Source organism: Charadrius vociferus, unplaced genomic scaffold, assembly GCF_000708025.1.
Source record: "Charadrius vociferus isolate BGI_N301 unplaced genomic scaffold, ASM70802v2 scaffold195, whole genome shotgun sequence".
Classification (NCBI taxonomy): Eukaryota; Metazoa; Chordata; class Aves; order Charadriiformes; family Charadriidae; genus Charadrius; species Charadrius vociferus.
Genome location: NW_009648539.1, coordinates 4,848,889 through 4,870,873, shown reverse-complemented (window position 1 = coordinate 4,870,873; position 21,985 = coordinate 4,848,889). Strand labels below are relative to the sequence as shown.

The 21,985-nt window shown below is 38.7% G+C and overlaps 1 protein-coding gene across 1 annotated transcript in view; it reads right to left on the bottom strand.

Annotated features, from left to right (window-relative positions):
* Positions 1 to 170: 170 nt before the first annotated feature.
* Positions 171 to 21,985, bottom strand: part of ANKS6 (ankyrin repeat and sterile alpha motif domain containing 6) — a 54,268-nt gene continuing 32,453 nt past the window's right edge. The window contains exons 7-17 of the mRNA XM_009885921.1: positions 21,147 to 21,357; positions 20,229 to 20,278; positions 18,989 to 19,192; positions 18,674 to 18,839; positions 17,807 to 17,988; positions 14,266 to 14,455; positions 12,732 to 12,848; positions 9,920 to 9,987; positions 7,845 to 7,961; positions 6,796 to 6,892; positions 171 to 269 (exon numbers count right to left, since the gene is read on the bottom strand). Of these exons, the coding sequence (XP_009884223.1) occupies positions 220 to 269; positions 6,796 to 6,892; positions 7,845 to 7,961; positions 9,920 to 9,987; positions 12,732 to 12,848; positions 14,266 to 14,455; positions 17,807 to 17,988; positions 18,674 to 18,839; positions 18,989 to 19,192; positions 20,229 to 20,278; positions 21,147 to 21,357 (1,452 nt within the window). The 3' untranslated portion in view covers positions 171 to 219. The remainder of the gene's footprint in view (positions 270 to 6,795; positions 6,893 to 7,844; positions 7,962 to 9,919; positions 9,988 to 12,731; positions 12,849 to 14,265; positions 14,456 to 17,806; positions 17,989 to 18,673; positions 18,840 to 18,988; positions 19,193 to 20,228; positions 20,279 to 21,146; positions 21,358 to 21,985) is intronic.

The following is a 21,985-nucleotide window of genomic DNA, read 5'->3' as shown; positions in this document are numbered from 1 at the left end:
CACTTTGAACAATTCAACACTTAGGCTGAATTGTAAAAGCAATCTCTTTATTGTTTTTTTTGATTCTTTGTGGGATTTGAATTTTAAGTACACTACCGCAGAAACTCCTATACAGGTGTAGTTTGGACTAACTTTTCAAATTTTCATTTGTACGCTTGGATTTACTCAGCCAGATGCGACACTTCACCATAAGAAAAATATTCTTTTTTTTCCCCATAGCTACCTTTTAGGAGAAACAGTTTCTTGTGGTTTTATAGAGCAGCCAGGTGCTGTAAAAGAGAAAAAAAAAGAAAAGAAAAGAAAAATTACAACCAGCAACACTCACAGCTTTAAAGAAGCCAGAGTAAATCTACAACTAGTGGAAACAGGCTCACATTTCCCAATATCATTATTATACCAGACTCCAACAATTTGAACCTGCAATTAATTTTATACATCTTAAGCTCTCTCCTGTACAGAGAAGGTATCAAAAGTCAAAGTCACGTGTGAAAAGGCCATCTACTGCCACAAACCTTTCCAGTAACTCTCTTTTTTCAATGTGTACCTTTCCAGCAAGGAACTACCCGAATCCTGTATGATTTTTCTTTTCAAGTCTATATTGGTTTTGCTCCTGTTTTTACTTATCACTCAGCGATCTTTCTAACTCCCTCCTTTGGATAATTTTCATTTGATATTTTTGACTCTGAATCCAACAGTGGAAAGTAAATATACAAACGACTCCACACTCTTTTCCACTTTATTCTGTCACATCTTTTAAAATACCTATGTATCTATCTGCAGATACATATGTGTAAGTATGTATCAATATGCAACATACTATTATATGTAAAGAGAAACTGGAAGACCAGAATTACCGCAAAGAATTATAGATTGAATGGCATCATATTCTTTTTTTCATCATAGGCATAGTTACTCTTCATTGAACTTGTATCTGGAGAATATTCAGTTTATTCTTTTGGTATCTAAGTCCTCCCTTTGTTCAATGGCCCTGCTAGATGTTGGGGTGTTCTCTTTTCTTCCCACCTGTTACAAGAGAAGTGCTGTTTAGGTGGAGCGGCTGGATGTCTATACCAAGTGACATGGCTCATCTTTTTCTTTTGAGCATTTCAATAAACTTGAAATTAGAAGGTAATCTAAGCTAACTGGCTGTTAGCTTTACTCCAACAAATCATTGTTTGGTTTTTTTTTCCGTAATGAGGTTAAGAAATGCCCTAGGAGAAAAAGAAGACTGTCTCCTTCAGAGTATAAACCTTGGATGCTCTCTTGCTTTTTTCACATCATTTTTGTAGAAATGACAAATTCTGTTACCAGCCCCAGACCTGGACAAGGGAACTCCATGAACTGTTTCCACTTTTTATTACGGATCAAAACACTTACATACATATTGCAACTAGCACATGGGATTTTATTTCTACTCTTCTGGAAGAAATAATTTCAGTTGGTTTGCTCCCCCCCCAACCCCTGTATAATTTCACAGAATTCACATGAACTTTTTTCAGCTTTTCGTTTCCGATTTGGCAAGTTATGTTGAGATACAACTCTCTCTCCCTTGGTGTAATTTCTTTCAATAAACCCAGAGACCATTTCAACCTCTTATCCACTTGATGACTGCATGAATCTTTACACTACACACACACACACCCCCCCCCACCCCCCCCCCCAAAAAAAAAAAACCCACAACAGAAAAAACCCAAAACAATTAGTCCTGGCAACTGGGCATTCAAAAAGTCTGATTTTCTTTCTTACCAGAATCATGTAAGCAAGAAGTTTACCTCAAACTACAGACATGAACATTTCCTGGGGTGATCTAATTGTTTAAGTCCAGTTTCCTTGAAAATCTGGACTTCATGCTGCCACTTGCTGTTTCATTGAAGTCAGAGTCCAGACCAAGGAGGAGCGTTTTGTTCCTCAGAGCAGTCATCTTGCCTCGTGCCTCCATGGGCTGGTCATCTGCTCTAAATTTACATAGTAAAGCAGCAAGCTAATTCTGAGTTTGTTTGACACAGTTCACTAGGTTATAAAGAAGCAGTACCTTCCTAGTAGTTTCTCTTGTCAGGGACAGGGTGATTAGCACGCATCAGCAATTTTTCAAGCCGTATTTTTTCCCCTTGAAAACTACCAAAGCATCGAAAAAACCTGTAACATTCACTCTCAGAATGAATGAATTTCGGCAGAATTTTCTGAAGGTCACAAATTCACTTCCATTTAAAAATGAGATGGAGGCAACACTCTCCACGCAAGTACTGTTCACCTATTCAGTGTACAGGCAAGAACTAATGGCTTACGGGTCCAGTAACCACTGAACCACTAATCCACTATACTGCAGTTAGGGCAGTCACCTGCCTTAATGCAGTTCAGGCAAGGACTGGAGTATGGAGCTCCCACAGCCTAACCTGGTATCACTGGTGTGGGCTGGTGAGGACGTGGTCTCAGTATCCTTCTGACAGAAAACAAACGTATGTCAAAGCCTGTTGTTTTCCACAAAGCAGAATCAGCTCACTATCAGCCTCAGGGATGCAACTGATATAAAAAGGAATCTCTTCCAGCTGTGAGATTTATTATAATTGAAATAGCTTATCTGCCAAAACTCAACAAATGCTCAACAACTTTTCTACGAGTTCTTGTAGCAAGTATCACAGCAAGTTCAGGAGCAATGACCTCAGCGGGAGGTGCTCAACCAGAAGCTAGCTGAGGATACAAAGCAGCAATTGATTTTGAACTGCCAAAAATACATGGAGAAGAAACTGTAGTAACTTCTCTAAACAAGCCTTTGTGTAAAATTAGTTATACCATCAATCCGCTACTTCTGATGGTCTTGCATTTACTTTTTCTGCCTATTGCTGTTTTCCTTCGCCCACATTCCTTAGATGTGGAAATGTAGATAATCACTGCAATTCTCTTTTCCATTCTAGAAATACTCACCTAGATGCTTTTCTATTTCTCTTGCCCACCATCTCATACCAGGTTTGATGAGCAGCAACAGCTCCTGACCCAGTGGCAGCAGGAGAGGGGCTGAGCCTAGGCAGAGTGCACTGGGGCATTTTGAGGGGAACTGGAAGTAAGTGGGCATCAGAGCTACGGATGGGGAAGGGTCTGGAAGCTGTAGACCAGGCTTGGTGATGGTAGTCAGCCTACACACCTCCCACAACTACAATCTACATTTCCAGAAAGTGAGTATTTAGTTTCTTTTCTCCTGCTTTTTCATTTCTGAGTCTCATGGATATATTTGAATTGTATTTCACTGTCTTATTTATACCCCTACAAGCTGCAAACTTCATAAAAGCAGAGCTACACTGGCAGCCACTCCATTTTAGGTATTGAGCTTTTAAAATTATTCAAAATACTGAGGAAATTGCAGAGATAGGTGTGTAAACAATGACACTGACACAGCTAGAAGAGCAGGATGCTTTTATTACCCCGTGAGCTACATCTAGCTTTCTGAAAGGGCAAACCATGAACTGGCTTTCTTGCTAATGGTGTCCAGATAGGCTTCTAGGAAGAGCTGTAGAAAAAACAGTGGCTGTGGACCATGCAAAAAACATAAAAATTTCACATCCTACTTTTCAAACACATTCCAGGAAGTAGCCAGTTACAGATGCCATGATGCCAATCAATGGTTAGAGTGTAATGAGCTAGAGAAGTAAGTTGACATCAGAAAAAACGAACGTATTCACCATGGAAAAGCTTGGGAAAGTTCCCATTTCAGAAGCCCCTTTATGTGGGAGCCCAAGGTATCTTAACCTGAAGTATTAGTAAAAAAGTTATGAAACAAACACACAAAGCACATAATAACAAATTGCTAAGCCAGATGTTCTGGACTGAGCAGCTTACTGCTGAGTACAGAGCACAGGTTCTTGTTTAAACTGCCACATAACCGAGAAGTGATAAAAATGATCCTATTTTTTTTTAATGGTTCAAGAGGAGATCCAGGGAAACACAGACCAGTGAGATGACCAGTAGTGCCAGGCAGATTAGCATGCACTATAACAAAGAATCTGAAATTTTGTGGAAAGCTATCAAAAAAGAATTTGAAGAGTCTTGCCTCACCAACCTACTAGAATTCCTTGAAGGTGCCAACAGTCCCGTAGATAAAAAGAGATCCACTTGATGCCTGGATTTTTAAAAGGCATTTCACAAGGTCCAAGGCTGGCTCTCAAGACAATCAGGAAGCCACAGGGTAAAAAGAAAATTTCTTGTGTGAATAAATTATCAGCTAGGAAGGCAGAGGACACAAGGTGGGAGAGACCACTAGCATTTCCATGGGGATCTGCACAAGGACTCAGGATATTCAATATACAATTTCAAAAGGGCATGTAGAGCGAAGTGACAAACTTTCATAAGTTACTCATGTAAATATAAAGAAAGGCAAACAGAAGACTGGCAAAAGGACTTCATGAGACATCAGTGCCCAGACAATAAGACAGCAGACAAAATTTGACTGAGATAAATATGAAGTTATACGAAGTAAGGCATATGGAAAAAATGTTTCAGTGGTTATATAAAATGATAGGGTCTGAGCCTCAAGCTCAGTACATGAGCTGGGTTATAAGAGAGAGTTCTAATTAGCACCGATTCAGTCTTCAGTTATAGCCAGAAAAGCAGAGTACTAGAAATAACTAGGAAAGGGCAAGAGAACCAAAAATAGAGAACACAACTGAAAAACAAACATCACTGCATCATGTGTAAATCCACGGTACGCCTACATCTTGAATATTCTGTGCTAGGCTGGCACCTCCACATCTGAAAGGATATAGAGGAAAAGGAAAAGAGCATCAGAAAAACTATGGTATAGGGTATGATTAAGCAGCCTGTAAGTCTTCCGTCTGGAAAAAACATGACTGAGGAAGAGTATCACAGGTATCTGCAGAATCACCAGTGGCATGGAGCCAGCGAAGAGGGTACAATTGTCCACTGTATCTTCTGATCCAGTAGGATGAAGCAAAAGAAGTCAGGAGACGGCGAGTTCACAGCAAATCAAAGCAAGCAACGCTTCACATCAATGTCAAATGAGACTGGATGAAAAAGCTGAACACAACTGTATGGACCTTGGATCTGACTCGGTACAGCTGCTCTTATGCTCTAAAACATTACACATTCTTGGAAATTACTTCAAGTTCCAGAGAGTGCATAAAGGTCCCACTGCTACTTTTTACAATAAAAAGCAGCTTACCTGGGGTGGAAACTTCTTTTATCTACGTTTTCTTCCTTCTCTGCTAGTGCTTCTGTTGCTGTTTCACACTCAGATCTATTTCATGGAGCACTTGCACATAAAAACTCCAAAGTCCAAAAGTTTTCTTGTAGCATCTTGTCAGCAGGAGCAACTGTTGCCTCCGTCCTTACAAAAGGATGTTCCCCTCAACTCTCTGTCACCATTACCATCTTTTGCTGTCTTTAAGACACTTAAGTTCAGTGGTTAGCAAGTTGCTTGGAGACATGTTACATCTGTACGCTTCTTCAGTTCTTGAATACTTCCAGTTCATTGCACCATGTTATCAAATCCCAAATAGCAGCTTCTGCTCACCTAGTAGTACCTACAGAAGAGGCTCTTGAAGCCTGGGATGTTATCAAGAGACATCCAGAAGTTCCCACACATGCTGACTACTCTGAGAATGGGAAGTAAGCTGCACAATGCATACCGTGACACCTGACAGTGGCTTTCAGCCAAGCAGACTGTACGGAATATAGAAAGAAGTCCACATTGACTAGCTACCCCAGCAATGCCCAGTTTTCCCCAAGACAACAGCAGGACAACAGTTAGCACGTGCTTTCACGTATCTAGTGATATGCAGCTGACTGAGACTGGAACAACTGGGACTTGCTCATTATTAAGGCCTCCTAAAGCATACAATACCTGAAATATTATTTAACATAACCACTAAACAAATTATTTTGTGAGTGGATGCAAGCAGCAAAATAAGCAACTGAAGGAGAGTAAGAGGCCCTTTAACATGGTGAATTTCTTGAGGCCATTCAATGGCTTTCATGCTCCTCCTAAAACACGGATCCAGAAATACACATATGAATAAGTTTTGCCCCATTCCTTAAACTTGAGTAACAGATGCATATTTGCCTATGGCCCAGGTGGCTGGCAGGACAGAGGTTTGCAGCTTTTTTATCTAGGGGTGACTAGAGTAAATGCATTCATTTGTTACGGGTCAGCAACACCTTTCTGTACATTTTGACTGCATATAGCACATTTTAAAAGGCATCAATGGCTAGCAGTTAACACTCCAAAGAAACCAACTATAGACAATCATATAAAAATATTACCTATACAAAATAACTAAATGCACACATACATGTTATCAAATCCCAAATAGCAGTTATACTATGTTAACATAATTAACATAGCTATCAAAGGCAGTATACTAAATTGTAAACCTTGAATATATTTAATCTAATTGATCACACAAAAGAAAACTGTCTCCCATAAAAAGTATGCAAAAGTAAATTAGGTATCATACAGAAACGCACCTCCCACTGCTCCTATATATACACACACTATAGAAAGTATACTGTATACTATAGTTTGATATACTTACATCCATTTTCTATATTTAGTAATGCATAACAAAAATCTTACTTCAGATAGTACTCAAGTGCATATAAAAATCTTACAGGTATCTCTACCTTTTTGCCTTGAAATCTTCTCTACAGTCTCAGCAAAAGACACAGACATACATCAATCATTAACCCAGAAAGCAGTTAACTGGCCTGTTTGTCACATTCTGTCTTCTAGCCAGTAATAATTAAAAGTATCCATACAATTTTCAATTAATTTCAGGTGCTACTTACACTGGGAATGACCTGGAGGTCGTGTGTTACTAACACTACTCTCAAAGGAAGAGTGGAAGTTGTGTATAGTTTCTTGTAATATCTGTCTCTCTCGTCCCTGTAAAAGCACAATAAATTAAAATAAGGTATTCTTAAATTTCTGTTTAAAAGACAAATTTAATAAGAGTTCATAAAAAAAAAAAAAAAAGGGTGAATGTGTGTCTATGCCCAGAGAGTCAGTGTACTATTAGGAACAATAGCAAAAATTTACTTCAAGGTTTTCTACATATTTGGGAGGTAATCTTTTCCTGAAACTACCACACAGCAATAGAAACATTTTCATTATTTTCTTCATAGCTTTATAGCATGGAGCATCACCCACCTCCCCTAATTTTTAGCCTCATCACTTGCTGCTGTTGATCTTAACTTGGGGAAATTACGTTTTGTTTATCTCCGCTTCCAGTATCAGAGAGAGAATGGACCTCAAGACTGAAAAAGCAACTAGGAAGTGTGAGCAGGCCTAGTTAAAGAGATGCTCCAGTCTATAACCCCTCTGGCAAGAACATTGCTTACCACATGCCATTCTTAGCAAATTTGTTTATGTCAATGTAAAGTTAAAAGGCAATAAAAATAAAAGCAATGAGAGAAGTACTATTTACTTAATCACAGAGAAATCAAAAACTGTTAGGCAAAACAAAGGAGGCCCTTCCTTTTAAGTTATATAACTGGACTATAGTGGCCAGAGAATTCTTTTTAGCATCACTGAAATCAATATTCAGTAACTGCAATATTGCCAACATTCATGTTACCAGCAGCTTCTCATAAAATTTCCAATACTCTGTAAAAGAACTGTACGGTAACTGAACTAGGAAAAAGCTACTGAAAGAGAACAGGGAGTACCACAAAAGAAGATATTTTTCACTAATCAAATACATGAAATATTTTTGTTTGGAAAACATTAATTTGGCTTTTCTAACTAACATCTGCAATTGAATTTTGAAATGTATGTTGAATTAACAACATAACCAAACCTTGAATTAATTTACTAAATACAGCACTTCAAAATGTACCTTTCCTGCATTCAGCTCAGAAATAGCGGCCAAAATTTGCTGCCTTGATCCATCAGTTTTAATACCCAGCTCTTTCAGATCACCATCAGTAAGTGTAAGGAAGGCTTCCATATCCACCTGCATATGAAAAGAAAAAAAAAGAAAAAACGTAAGACAAATTTACCTAGGCAAAGATTCACTATTACAGGTTAAAAGTTTGTTGGGTTTTTTTTTAGTTGTATAGACTTACTGTAAATATTGTGCACACAAAAATTTTTAATGAATTATCAGCACCAAATGGTACCCACTCTACCATTGTTAGGTTTTAAATCTGCTGTTTATTCATAGAATCATAGAATGGTTTAGGTTGCAAGAGCCCTTGATGATCATCTAGTTCCAACCCCCTGCCATGGGCAGGGACACCTCCCACTAGACCAGGTTGCTCAAAGCCCCATCCAGCCTGGCCTTGAACACCTCCAGGGATGGCGCATCCACAACTTCCCTGGGCAACCTGTGCCAGTGTCTCACCACCCTCATAGTGAAAAATTTCTTCCTAACGTTTAATCTAAACCTGCCCTCTTCCAGTTTAAAGCCATTCCCCCTCATCCTATCACTACATGCCCTAGTAAAAAGTCCTTCCTCAGCTCTCCTGTAGGCCCCCTTTAGGTACTGGAAGACTGCTATAAGGTCTCTCCAGAGCCTTCTCTTCTCCAGGCTGAACAGCCCCAACTCTCTCAGCCTCTCCTCACAGGAGAGGTGCTCCAGCCCTCGGATCATCTTCATGGCCCTCCTCTGGACTCACTCCAACAGGTCCATGTCCTTCTTATGTTGGGGGCTCCAGAGCTGGATGCAATAGTCCAGGTGGGGTCTCATGAGAGCAGAGTAAAGGGGCAGAATCACTTCCCTCAACCTGCTGGCCACACTTCTCATGCAGCCCAGGATATATCTGGCCTTCTGGGCTGCAAGTGCACATTGCCAACTCATGTTGAGCTTCTCGTGCACCAATACCCAAACCTGATTATTAATCAACTAATTCTGATAGTATTTTTAAAATATTAATGGATGTTTTTTCTTTTCAGATGAGCTCCATCAATACAAAATATATACGCTCCAGAAAAATTCCTGTACTTACAGTAGCAGCTAGTTAAATAAGCCCAAGATTTCTCTCTTTTCTTCCTCCTCCCTTCCTCCAAGTATTTTTTTTTAATTTCAGAATATTGTGTGTACTTTTCCAGTGTCTCCTGAGGAAAACCTAAGGTTTGCTCATATATCAGGGTTTTTATTATATCAACACATCCATAAGGCTGTGATTCAAACAAACACCTAAAACTTTTTATATTGATATAACCTTCACACAGAGAGAATATTAATTTCTACAAAATGCTCCCTTGCCTATCGTGTATAGGAATGATAATAAGCCCAGTGTATTGTGATGCAGCTAAATAATCTGTGTTTGTGGTGCAATGTCAATTTATTGTATGTCCATTCACTACCCTTTGCCTTTGGCCAAACAAACACACAATTATTGCTCACATCTGATACTGTCTTAAACATTGTAATGAATTAATTTTACATATTTTCAGCAATGTTTCCTTTCATTGCATCCTTCAGGCAAGTCACTGTCACCGGCCTCGTCTACAATGATGCTTAGGTTCCCCAATCTATTTCTCCTGTTGCTTATTCATAGTGGATGAAGAAGAGAAAGCAGTCATCTCGGTGACTCACACCCTGCTGTTCTCCAATCGGCAAATGAGGTTCCAGCTGTGATTCCAGGGATGATACAGTATATCCTACTAACTGTTTAGCCACATTTGGTACAAACATATATAGAAAAAGCAGAATTTAAAAACAGAGAAAAAAAAATCTGAAGCACCTATCTGTATCAAAACTGTAGGTTCAGTGTAAAAAGTACTGATATTTGCAGTATCCTATAGAATGCCAAGAGTACCACTTGGTCCAAGTTTCAAGGTCCTCTCTGCAACCAGAAATGGCTGTAAAATTTTAAATGTGAGATTCTGGATTGCAATGCTGATGCAATGTGTGTCACACCCTACTTTTTCTAAAACAGTAAAAAATAAATCTTAAAAAAGATGTACCTCTTGTTCCTCAAAAATAGGCTGATACTTCTCAAGTGACAATTTTTTAAGGATGCCAGTCAGCTCATCTGTAATAACAGAAAAGAAAAAGAAAATTAAAAAACCCACATGGATCAGGAAAGATTTTACGTATCTCTGCATTGTTAACTGCTGAAAATGTATATTAAAACATACATTCCACACAGTGATACATGATAAAAAGAAACAAACAATCACATTTATTCTACATCAGAAATTAAAATACTGGGTTATTGTGTTCCTACCTACTTCTGTATACTGTAATTCTACCTAGTCTTACCTTGCTAGGATAAAAATCTTTCTGTTGTATTGCTCTTTCTTCTCCATTAAAAGGATCTTAAAAAACCCTATGTCTGACAGAGCCAATGTCAGCCGGCTCCAAGACAGACCTTCCACTGGCCAAGGCTAAGCCCATCAGTAATGGTGGTAACACCTCTGTGATAACATATATAAGATGGGGGGGAACCTGCTGCACAATAGCAGCTGGAGAAAACAGGGAGAATATGTGAGAAACAACTCTGCAGACACCAAGGTCAGTGAAGGAGGAGGAGGAGGAGGAGGAGGTGTTCCAGGCACCATAGCAGAGATTCCCCTGCAGCCCCTGGTGAAGACCATGGTGAGGCAGGCTGTCCCCCTGCAGCCCATGCAGGTTAATGGTGGAGAAGATATCCACCTGCAGCCCATGGAGGACCCCACACTGGAGTAGGTGGATGTGCCCAAAGAGGGCTGTGAGCCCATGGGAAGCCCATGCTGGAGCAGACTCCTGGCAGGACCTGCGGACTTGTGCAGAGAAGAGCCCACGCTGAAGCAGGTTTGCTGGCAGGACTTGTGCCCCTGAGGGGGACCCACACTGGAGAAGTCTGCTCCTGAAGGACTGCACCCTGTGGAAAGTAACCACACTAGAGCAGTTCGTGAAGAACTGCAGCCTGAGGGAAGGACTCGTGTTGTAAAAGTTTGTGGAGGACTGTCTCCCGTGGGAGGGACACCACGCTGGAGCAGGGGAAGAGTTTGAGGAGTCCTCCCCCTCAGAGGGAAGGAGCAGCAGAGACAACATGTGATGAACTGACCACAACCCCCATTCCCCATCCCCTAGCTCTGCTTGGGGGGAGGGGGTAGAGAAAATGGGCGTGAAGTTGAGCCCAGGAAGAAGGGAGGGGTGAGTGGAAGGTGTTTTAAGATTTGGGTTTTATTTCTCATTACCCAACTTTGATTTGATTGTAAATAAACTAAATTAATTTCCCTGAGTCGAATCTGTTTTGCCCATGGCAGTAACTGCTTGGTGATCTCCCTGTCTGTATCACAACACACAAACCTTTCATTATATTTTCTCTCCCCTGTCCAGCTAAGGATGGGGAGTGATACAGTGGCTTGGTGGGCACCTGGCATCCAGCCAAGGTCAACTCACCACAATCTGAACCTCTTCACCTTAATTGTCTCACATCCAGGCACCCTGAACACATTAAGTCCAGCTAAGATGAAACTGAGGCAGAATTTGATTTTCATATGCTTACCTTCCAAGGCTAACAGCACTTGGTATTAGGTTTCCTCCCAAAGTCTCAGGAAATTAAAAGTTGGAGGACCTGATAGTGACTCTTCCCACACATTTAAAATGTGACTAGCCAGTTTAAAAGCGTAAGTGCAGTTTTAGAATAACCCGCCATCATCTCTCTTGATTAAATACTATCTCTCTCAACTAAGGATTCTGTTCATTCTTATTGCTTTACTGTCACAAGTGACTTTTTTTTTTCCCCTGGAAGTACCAAAGCGGCCAGTTAAACTAAGGAGTCAAAGTCAAACTGAAGAACACAAATGATTACATTACACAACCAAACTATATTTAATACTCCCCATATAAAATCACTTTCCTTGTAAAGACATGACGAATCCATTCCCAAATATACTTTTATTTTATGTTCACTTATTTGTCTTTTTCTTTCATCATCAGTAGAAACGTGAGAGAGAAACTCGCTCTCTAAGCTTCTCAAAAGACATCGGATATTTTGAGATGGACACACTTTTCTGTGCACCATTCAGGAAGCCTCCTTCTTTACATGGAAGAGCTCACAGAAAACCGGAGTGAAAAATTCTAGTTGAGTCTTATTTTCTGTTAGGGTTTTGGTATTTTACCTCAAGGCCAATTAATTTGGTATGCTTAACATGATCTGTAAAGGTTGGCATGGTTTGAGGCTAAAACCTTTAGTACCCTAACTGAGATTAATCCATGGGAAAAGGTAACCAGCTTTAAAAACAAAGCATGAGAACTTCTCCATGCAGTCTGATGTAAAATATCATCTTACAGAAAGAAAATAAAAGCTTTATTACAAGCCCTTATATATATTATTAACCTTTTTTTCTTTCGGGTTGTTAGTTAGCCTTCTAATTTTTCATTGCACTGATGTGCTTAAATTATAGGTTGTGATATGGGAAGAAACTTTCAGGGGATCTGAGCCCAGAGCCTTGCTGTCATAAACAACCATAACATCTAACACTTTTCACAGAGACAATGCTTTCAGCTGTAGGCCTTTCATGTTTTCTTTTCCTCTTTCCCTTTTTTTTCCAGTATTAAACACTAATTTTGAACAAAACCTGAAACCTCTCAGTTTTACAACTCTTGCATAACACATTGTTCCTCCTTTCCTTTTTCACTTAGGCTTTCTTTTGCTCTAGTCATGTCTTGTCTCCCTACCTACATACCTAGAAAAATCAAAGGTTCTCAGAGCTCTTACTACTTCTGCCACATCACTCCTATTTAGCACCTCTTTTGTACTACTCTGTAGTAGTAGAGTAAGATTACCTTTCTCCAAGTTTTCAGAGCCTCCTTTTACTCTCACATGGTTTCGTCTCTCATGATTCTCTACATCACTGGTTCTCAGAATAGGGACAAGCTGTTGATGGTCCACCAAGTGGTTGCCTAAAAAGAAACCAGGCACACCTCTGAACCCTGCTGCCTACTGTTCCTTCACAGTAATATTCAATGCAAATCAATTTTCGAATTAATTTCAATTTACTTGAAAGAAAAGTTAACATTGCAGGGCTTCTGTACTTATTCTTCCAATTACTGAGCATTTGTACTGTTGTTGCTGAATCAACTCATAGTAAGAGAAGCCCTTGAATTAAAGGACCATATAACTACGAGACAGCTTACAAGCACAACGAACCCAGAACTACTTAGGCTTCTGACAACCTATTCCTCTGCTACACAGGAAACTCACTGTATCATGGCACTAGTGGTGCAGCCATAAAGCTCGGCTTCTCCAGGTGAGATTGTAAGAGCTGATAACTTGGGGAATTCCCCTTGTTATCCGACAGCAAGTTCTCTTCCTTTTATATATTTCTAAACTGACAACTCTTATGTTATCAGGCCATCATTATAAAATGGCACTAACTAAAACGTGAAAGAATTTTCTCCAGCAATCAGTACAACATGTTACAGCTAAGCCATGATAAAAGGATGGAAAGCGGGTCAAATGTCAACTCTCTTTAGTGTCAAATGGAAATACAGTGACAACGGACAAACTCAGCATAAATGAAAACAAAACCAAATCAATATGGACACTTTCAAAAAAACCCCCCCAAAAAGTACAAAGTGTCTCCTGCAGAAACCAGATAAAAGGTATCTCCATCTCTTATTTAAAAGATTGTCAGATGTGTTATTTTTTTCACTTTTTTGAGATGTTTACAAAAGAAAACAAAGTAATTGATATCCTGTTTCCAATGCAACATGACTTTTTAAAATAAAGTGTTGTAATTTAGACCTAAAAGTTCAACTTAAAAGACAGTAATCTTATTGGAAAAGTAGTAACATTATTATCCTTTCTTATGACTGAAAGTTAAAAATAAGGTCAAAATAAGGCTACCGCTGCCATTTTAAAAAAATAAATGCAATACAGCTCTTAAAAATCAATCGCATGCAGCTATGACTTGCTAGGAATCAAAACTGTATTTCTGTAGCGATATGCTTCACTGCATTTGTTAAAAAAATAATCATTTTGAATGTGGAGAAAGTGCATTTTTCTACCCTCAGCAAAGGGTGAAAAACAGGATTTAAGCCAGAAAGAGGGGAAGGAAGGAGGCCACGTAAGGGTGATCTATGCTGGCTTTGAGATGGTACCAATCTCCCTCTAAATGTAAGGGATGATAGCTTTGGGAAGAGAAATAGCCAGTTACTGCAGGAATATCAATTTCGCAGTAAGAAACACCAAAATATTCTTTCTAGAAAGAAAAAAGTTCTCACTTATGCAGATACACACTAATCCAGCACAGTTATAGCTTTAAGCACTTCGTGCTCCTGATTAATGAATGTCCCATAATTACAGCGACCTACTCACCATCTTCTGTAACAGTACCACTGCTGGAACCATTGCTCTTGGCCTGTCTGTGAGAAGAAGAGAGAGAGGACTCTGTGTTGTGAACCTTAGGAGACGGGGAGGGTGATGGGGAAGGTGTGAGAGTTGGTGATGTGCTTTTAGATGTAGATGAAGTCCCAGATGGAGGTCTTTTATTCATCTCCAGTTTTTGCTGTAGTTAATGATATAATCATTTCAGTTAAAAAAAAGAAAAAGTGTTTACCCATATATGATGCTTCAATATTACTTAAGTTGCTTATCATTTCTCCAGAGTATATAGTCACAACCAGAAGTTTCTGCTTGATTCATATTGAAATAATTGGAGCAATACTGATTTATCCCAGGTGAGAGTCTGTCCCCCCAAATTCATCAAGAAAAACACATTTATTAAAGTTGTAATTTTGGAATAAAAAAATTATTTCTTATCAAGCAATACTATATACAAAGAGTACAATTATTCTTTTTATAAAAGCTAAAATTAATTTGACTCTGAAAAAAAGGTCTTCTTCATTCAGAAATTTAATTAAATAAATAAAGCATCAATCAAAGCTTTTAAAAATATATCAGATGCTAATTTAAAGTAGCACTTCATGCTGGATTAACCAGAAATATGTAGCACGCATAAACTAGGTTTCAGGTGTATTTAAACCCCTTGCTGCACTGGAATGAAAGTTTCCAGTCAACCCTTAAACTTGTTATTACCTAACATGAGTCAAATTATTAAAATTTCTTAGATATTTTGCAAATACATAATACATTTGGAGGCATGGAAAAGAGGAAAACAGGCAAATTAAAATAAAGAATAATAGATATGTATGTACATCAGCCTTTTACAAAGCTAATGTACCTCATCTCCTAAACTCCTCAATATATGTACCACTTCACACATTTCCATGTTTGCATTACATGACCTAAAAAGAAGGCTCAGGTGATTTTCTCCTGGATTCCTGAATTCAGATTTTAACTTAAAATACCTTTTGTCAGTCAGGCTGCTCCAAGAAACACATAAGGAAAAAATTGAGCTGGGTAAGAAGGCAAGAAAGGAGAATGATGGTGGTTCCTGCCTCTCTACAATTTTGCTTCTGTGCTATGGTATAAATGGAACTTTTCTAGTAAATGAAAGAGATCGTATTAAAAAGATAAAACTGATTTGAACGGTAACATTCTTCCATTACTCTATCTTATGCTAGAATGTACCACCTCCTTAGCCCTGCATTGAATTGCCCAGAAGTAATGTCGCATGATACGAATTTGAGAGGTCTCTGAAACGCATAGGGAACTAATTTTGATTTTTTGTCCCAAATTTCCCTGTATTCTGTTATTGGCCGTGGTCTTCCCTTCCTTTAAGGCTTCTACAATCCCACCCCTCATGGATAACTTCTGCAAAATGACCAGTGTAATATCACAGCATTTTTAGATCAGCTATTTCTAAGTTTAGACAGCATGATCCTAATGGGAGGGCACAAACAATTCCACAATGGATACAGACATTAAATTTTCAGCATTTATATTGTTGATTAAAACAGCAAAGTAGACCGTTTAAGCTTTTGCAGCCAGTGTGGATTCATATGTGGTTGTGTACTCCCAACAGACACTGATGTCCCAAATATCACCTCAGACGTGATACATGAACCTCTATAGCGAGATCCAAACTGATTACGTGTATTGTTATTGGTGGATAGACTGAAACTCATCTAGACATGTAAGCAAAGAGCACTGAAACAGCTGTTGCCTTTCCAACATACTGGCATAATTTTTATTTAAAAACCTTTTCAACAGTATGATGAAATGCCTTCCCAGAAGATGATCTGCAGGGCATTGCACCTCACTACTTCTTTATCCCTTAATGTCTTCCACTGTGAGTGGGAATAATAGTTAAACTTCTTACTGGCAGCATTGTTGCAACAACAGGCGCCAAGATCTGCAGCTCAAAGCTCACAAGCACAAGTATTAACTCTCAATAGGCCAACTAATATAACTGGAGAAAAATAAGATTTTTGGGACACACAAGCAGCTCTTCTGAAATGACTTCCAAGTTAAAAACAAGCTGAGAGGAACTGCTGAGAGTTTAATTAGAAATACATTGGCAAGACCACCCCTGTAAGAAAAAGCATTTGGTAGCTGTTCAGTAGAGAAGACTTTAATGAGGGAAGAGGATAATAAAGTGGCTTTGTCTACAGGAAAGAAAGAGACAGATCATTTACAACCCGGGGAGCAGTTACATGGGATAGAAAAGGAGGAAAGATTATCATGTGCCAAAGAATCAGTATGAGCCCATAGCTTTTGGGGGTCCAGCACAGTTATAAATTTTAGCTCCCAATCTCATCTTTGAAAAGCAATAAGTAGTCCCTTCAGAATCAGCATCAGATTCACACTTTTGTTTTTCTGATTTTTGTCCTCCAGAAATTGCAATTAAATCACTGAACAACTTTGTAACTTCATTTATCATTGACATTTACTGATTAAATATAGATAATTCTTACTGTTGCCAAATAAGACATCACAGAATGAGGCAGCAAATGTAATAATTTTATACACTGGCCAGTTTTTTTCCTCGGGCAAAACTTTGAGAAGAATCTCATGAAAAGATGCAAAGATAACAAAACGAAGCAAAACGAGCTGTTGGGAGATTACACAAGCAAAAAGTTGAGAAATTTTGCTCTTGGTCATATACTCGAACATTTTCAGAGTACCAGACATTAGAAATAAAACCCCAAATGATCTGCTTTTTTTCTCTTGCTCTCTGAAATGTAATGTTTCTCTGTGTGAATAAACCCATACATTTCACAATAGTGCATCACATCTTCTGTTACGATACTGCTTTCTAACTTGTGCCTCTGCAGATTTTGAAGATTTAAAATCTTAATCCTTAAAAATTTTGTACAAAGCAGCTGTTAACTTGAAAGTACACGCACAAAAATGGGCAGGTCATGAGGGTAAAGCTATTCCAGAAAATTGATAGGTAAGACAGCGCAGATAATACAGCCTGCACTCAGGAGCAAACCCTGACTTTGGTGATGACAACTTAATGTTCATACTGTTTAAAAATAACACCTCGTGGAGCAGACTGGATACACGCATATTGTTGTGGTGGGCAGATCTTGGTAAAAATTACCTCATGCTCTGCACTGAGGTTGTGCCTTCGGTGGGAACCTAGCTGTACCACTTCAGAGTGAAGCCCAGGAATAAGTAACATAAAACACTGGACTCAATCAAGGACATAGCAAGAAATAATTAGAAACCAAAATAACAGTGCAGATCTGCCATAAGATCAAGTATTACATTTACTGTTTTTAAAATACAGTGAAATTAATAATAAAGCACAAGCATGTTTTATTATTAGGTCTGATCTTTTGTAGATTTGTAATTAAAAGGAAGGTTTGTGGAGCTGAAAAGTTTCCACTACTGTAACAGGTGTTCATTCATTTTAGGCTGTTCAATGTCATGCAGTTATACTTATCAACCACCCATGACTGAGAAATGACCTACTAAAATTAGCCAATTTGGAAGTACAAACATTTACAGTTCTCTGTACCTTTACAACATGTCCATTGCCAACAATTTGAGCACAATGCAAATCAGACAGAGTGGATGAAGGAGTTGACTGGACTGGACTATGCTGTTGGCTGGGTTTCTGTTCAGGTAAGCCTGCTGCTTTTCTTCTTTGGGCTGCAATCTGAGACAAAACATTATCTGCACTGCCACCTAAGAAAAAAATAAAATAAAAACAGAGTCAAGGAAACCATCATTTTAAAATATTTATTAATTCTTAATTCACCCCTCTCCACCATTCACCTTCTTATAAAAACTGACTGGATGTAGTAAGAGAGAGAATTGTAAGTTTCAGACCTCTTCAGCAGCTTTCAGGAAACCGAACAAAAACTGCAGAAGAAGGGAAGCCAGCCTCATCTATACACACACAGAGATGACTTTCATACTCTTTGGATATAGGTTTCATGAGCTACTCACCATACTGTGTTTTCAGCTGCCAGATACAATGCTTGCAGCTTTGTTTTTAACTGAATACTCATTTTTATTTTAAACAATAAGCAAGCAACATAGGTAAGAAAAGGAGGCAGCTCTGTGAAATTTATGTTGCAATGAACGAGCATCCACCTGATTCATCATGGATGGACTCAATAAAATCAACATCTTTTTTCTGAGACAGGGGCTAACCTATGAGACTTCTATAACAGATGTGAGGCTTTTGTTCCCGTATGTAGATGTCCAAAGTCCAATCCTGTTCCAACAAAATTTATGGAAGTTTTGCTTATAGAGCAATAGGAGCCCTTAGAAAAGGTTTGATATCTTCTACCATCACCACAAACATTATTTTTTTAGCTGAACCAGATACAATTGACTTTCTTTTTAAATAAAAGCAGTATGGTACCTGATCTGTTATGCAGTTCTCCTCCATGCCTGTTAATTCCTGCAATGTTATTGGATCCACCAGAAGAATGGGGAGAATGGTTGAAGTTGTTGGAATTTGAAGGAGATGCAGGTCTTCTTGCAAATGTTGGTAATTTGACTGGTCTAGTACCTTTGCTAACAGATGTCTGGAAAAAAAAAAAAGAAAAATAATTTTCATCTTTCTTATTTGAGCAAAACAAAGATCAAACTTCAACTGCTATTTTATTTATCATAACTTCTGAAATTTCCACTGAAGAACAAAATTAGTATTTCCGTACACATTTTGTTTGCTTACTATGTCAGAGTTCCCACTGCTGTTAAAGTCATGCTTGATCGCTCTCTGCGGCCATGCAGTTCTCATCTGTTCAGCTTTGCCATCTTTGCTGAGTCGCGTTCGGTCAGAATTCCAAAGCTCAAAACTTGAGGGTGGTAAGAAAGGGGGTATCACTGCTTTCAGTTTATCGCTGGGCAGCCTGGTAAATGGAGCACTACTTCTCAACTGAGAGAAGGAAACAAAGAAAGGGAAAAAGAAAAGACCCTGTTCTTAAGAAAGGTTACTGAGAGCTGATGATGTAGTTTCAAAACTGTAAGTTAAATAAAAAGATAGAGACAAATGCATTTTTAAACAAAATAAGGTGGAAAGAAGACACAAAGGTAGTATTTCTGAAGATGTACAATACACAATAATACCAGAATCCAATGGACATTCTGGCACCTATCAGTATGCTCACTCATTTAACGCAATGAATATAGTTCATTACATGGCAGAAACTGTCTCCTCCTTCACTGAGCTGAATCTTGCTTCAAATTGACAGTAACAGGAATGTTAACAATTAACTCCTAAGGAAATAGCAAGGTAGTCCTCTCTCTATTCACAGAGAGGACACCCGGAAACAGTGACAACTGCCTGTTCCTGCTGCATGTGTTCTCCAGAAAGAGAAAAAAAACAACACAACTGATTTGGCTCCCTGGAGTTCGTTCAGTGAGTCACATCAAAAGTTATTTAATCTTCTTAAAAAAGAACATACAGGACAACCAGCCAAATTTAATGACATCTCCAGGGACTAAGCTGTAGGGGGAATTTAAAGCTACAGCATAACAAAAGAAGAAATAGAATAACACAAATAAACATCCCAAACTAAATATTTCATAGTTGCCTCTACTAGTAATTTCTCACTTTCACATTGTACTGTGTTCCATCCATGTTTTCCTCACAGTATACTTCTTGTCAGCAACTACTCAGCTGTTCCACCTATTTTACTAATTCATTGCTGATCATACAAAAGTATGTAAAACTCTTGAAAAAAGTCAGTACTTGTGAACAGCTCCCATACTGTACTACTTGTAGTACTTCCTAGTCTAAGAACTACTGATGTACCACAGCCTGTCAGTTCCTGCCTAGTGACTACTAACAAATGATAGTTCTCTTCCTAATGGTGACTTGGGTAGGAAGCTAGAAAAAAAAAATAAAAAAAAAAAGGGAGCTGCGTGACACTCTGAATCAGGCTGAACATACCAAGAACACTGCAACATACCATGGTTGTCAATAATTCATCCTCTTTTCCTCCTTTTGCAGTGTTTACACCTGAAAAATATATAAATGATGTTTTATTGTTTACATGCTCCTACTGTTGTTCTCAAGGATAGTTTATTGTTTTCAAACATTAAACAGCTTTATCCTCAATAAGCACACAGAACCAAGATTTCCAGTGACACCGTCATGTAACTAAATTAAAGTTAAGCTAATAGTCTTATTTCACATCACAAACTGGGGGGGGTTGCATGGAGAGCTGTGTAATTTCAGTAGATGTGCTTCACAATTTGGACTTTTCCAATCCCTTTTTCTTCTCAGAATTATTTATTTGTTTCAGTTAATTCAGTTTCATTATATAAATTAGTTTATCAAAGATACTACCAACTTTTGAGTGACCCATCTCTGCTGCCCAATTTAATGATGCTTGCTACAACAGTAACGTTGTTATATTAGCATTTTTCTACTTCAATGATGCTGCGCTCATCGTTCAGCACAGAATCACAGAATGGTCAGGGTTGGAAGGGACCTCTGGAGATCATCTAGTCCAACCATCCTGCCAGAGCAAGGTCACCTACAGCAGGTTGCACAGGACAGCGTCCAGGCGGGTTTTGAATGTCTCCAGAGTGGGAGACTCCACCACCTCTCTGGGCAGCCTGTTCCAGTGCTCCACTACCCTCAGAGTAAAGAAGTTCCTTCTCATGTTAAGATGGAACTTCCTATGTTCAAGTTTATGCCCATTACCCCTCGTCCTAGCACAATCAACAGTCAGGAGTAGAAAAATCTCTCTACACACTACAGACGCATTACATGTCTTTTCAGTTATACCAAGCGAAATAAAAACTAAATCAATAAAATAGAAACAGTATCATCTTGACTATCGCACAAGAGCTCACATCCCACAAGACAACTCTGGCTTTACCACTAGCTTTGTTATTTGTGATCCGAGCTGTAGCAGCATCAACGTTTCCAGAGGTGTCCATATCACTCTGTGAAACAGCTTTTATGGTGGAATTTAATGATGGTTCAGGCTCATCAGGAAATGGTACAAACTGACTGGAAGGAAACCCATGGCGCAACGTCTGAGTCAACTTCAGCTTGCGGAATCGATTGGACATCCTGCTCCACCAGGACTAGATTGATAAGAAGACACAACAATTTAGTTCCAACTAAAAGAAAAAAAGAGGAAAAGAAATATACAATTAAGTAGGCCTTACAGCAGCGATAAATCTGTCAAGGAGTTTTTGAGATAAACCACAAAAGCAATCTTAAAGTGGTTTGCAATTAGCAATAGAATCCTTCACCAAAATTTCTATGCATAAGATTAATCTCTTTCCTTATTTTTCATCTGGCAAATACCTTACAATATTTTTCCATGCTATCTGGAAGGACAAGGCAGATAAAAGGGCTATTTGAATGGGAAATTTTTACAGCTACATGGCAAATACTTAGTCTTCCCATTAATGTCCAATTTCACCATCCATTCTTACACTCTCTGGCATCAATGAACTGGCACATCTATTTTCTCTTTTTTAGAGGTGTGCACAGAAGTTTATCTGATCTGCATGAAAGCTTCTCCTTAAGATTTTCAAAATCAGTGGCAAACTGGAAGAGTTCTGATAGTATTCCTGTCAGACTAAAGACCCACAATCCATACAGTGCTGCTATACAGATAACATACACCCTGTCAGACTGGAAAGACTATAAACTGAAAAAGAGCAAGGCAAGGAAAAATCAGCTGTGAAACAACACAGACCTTAG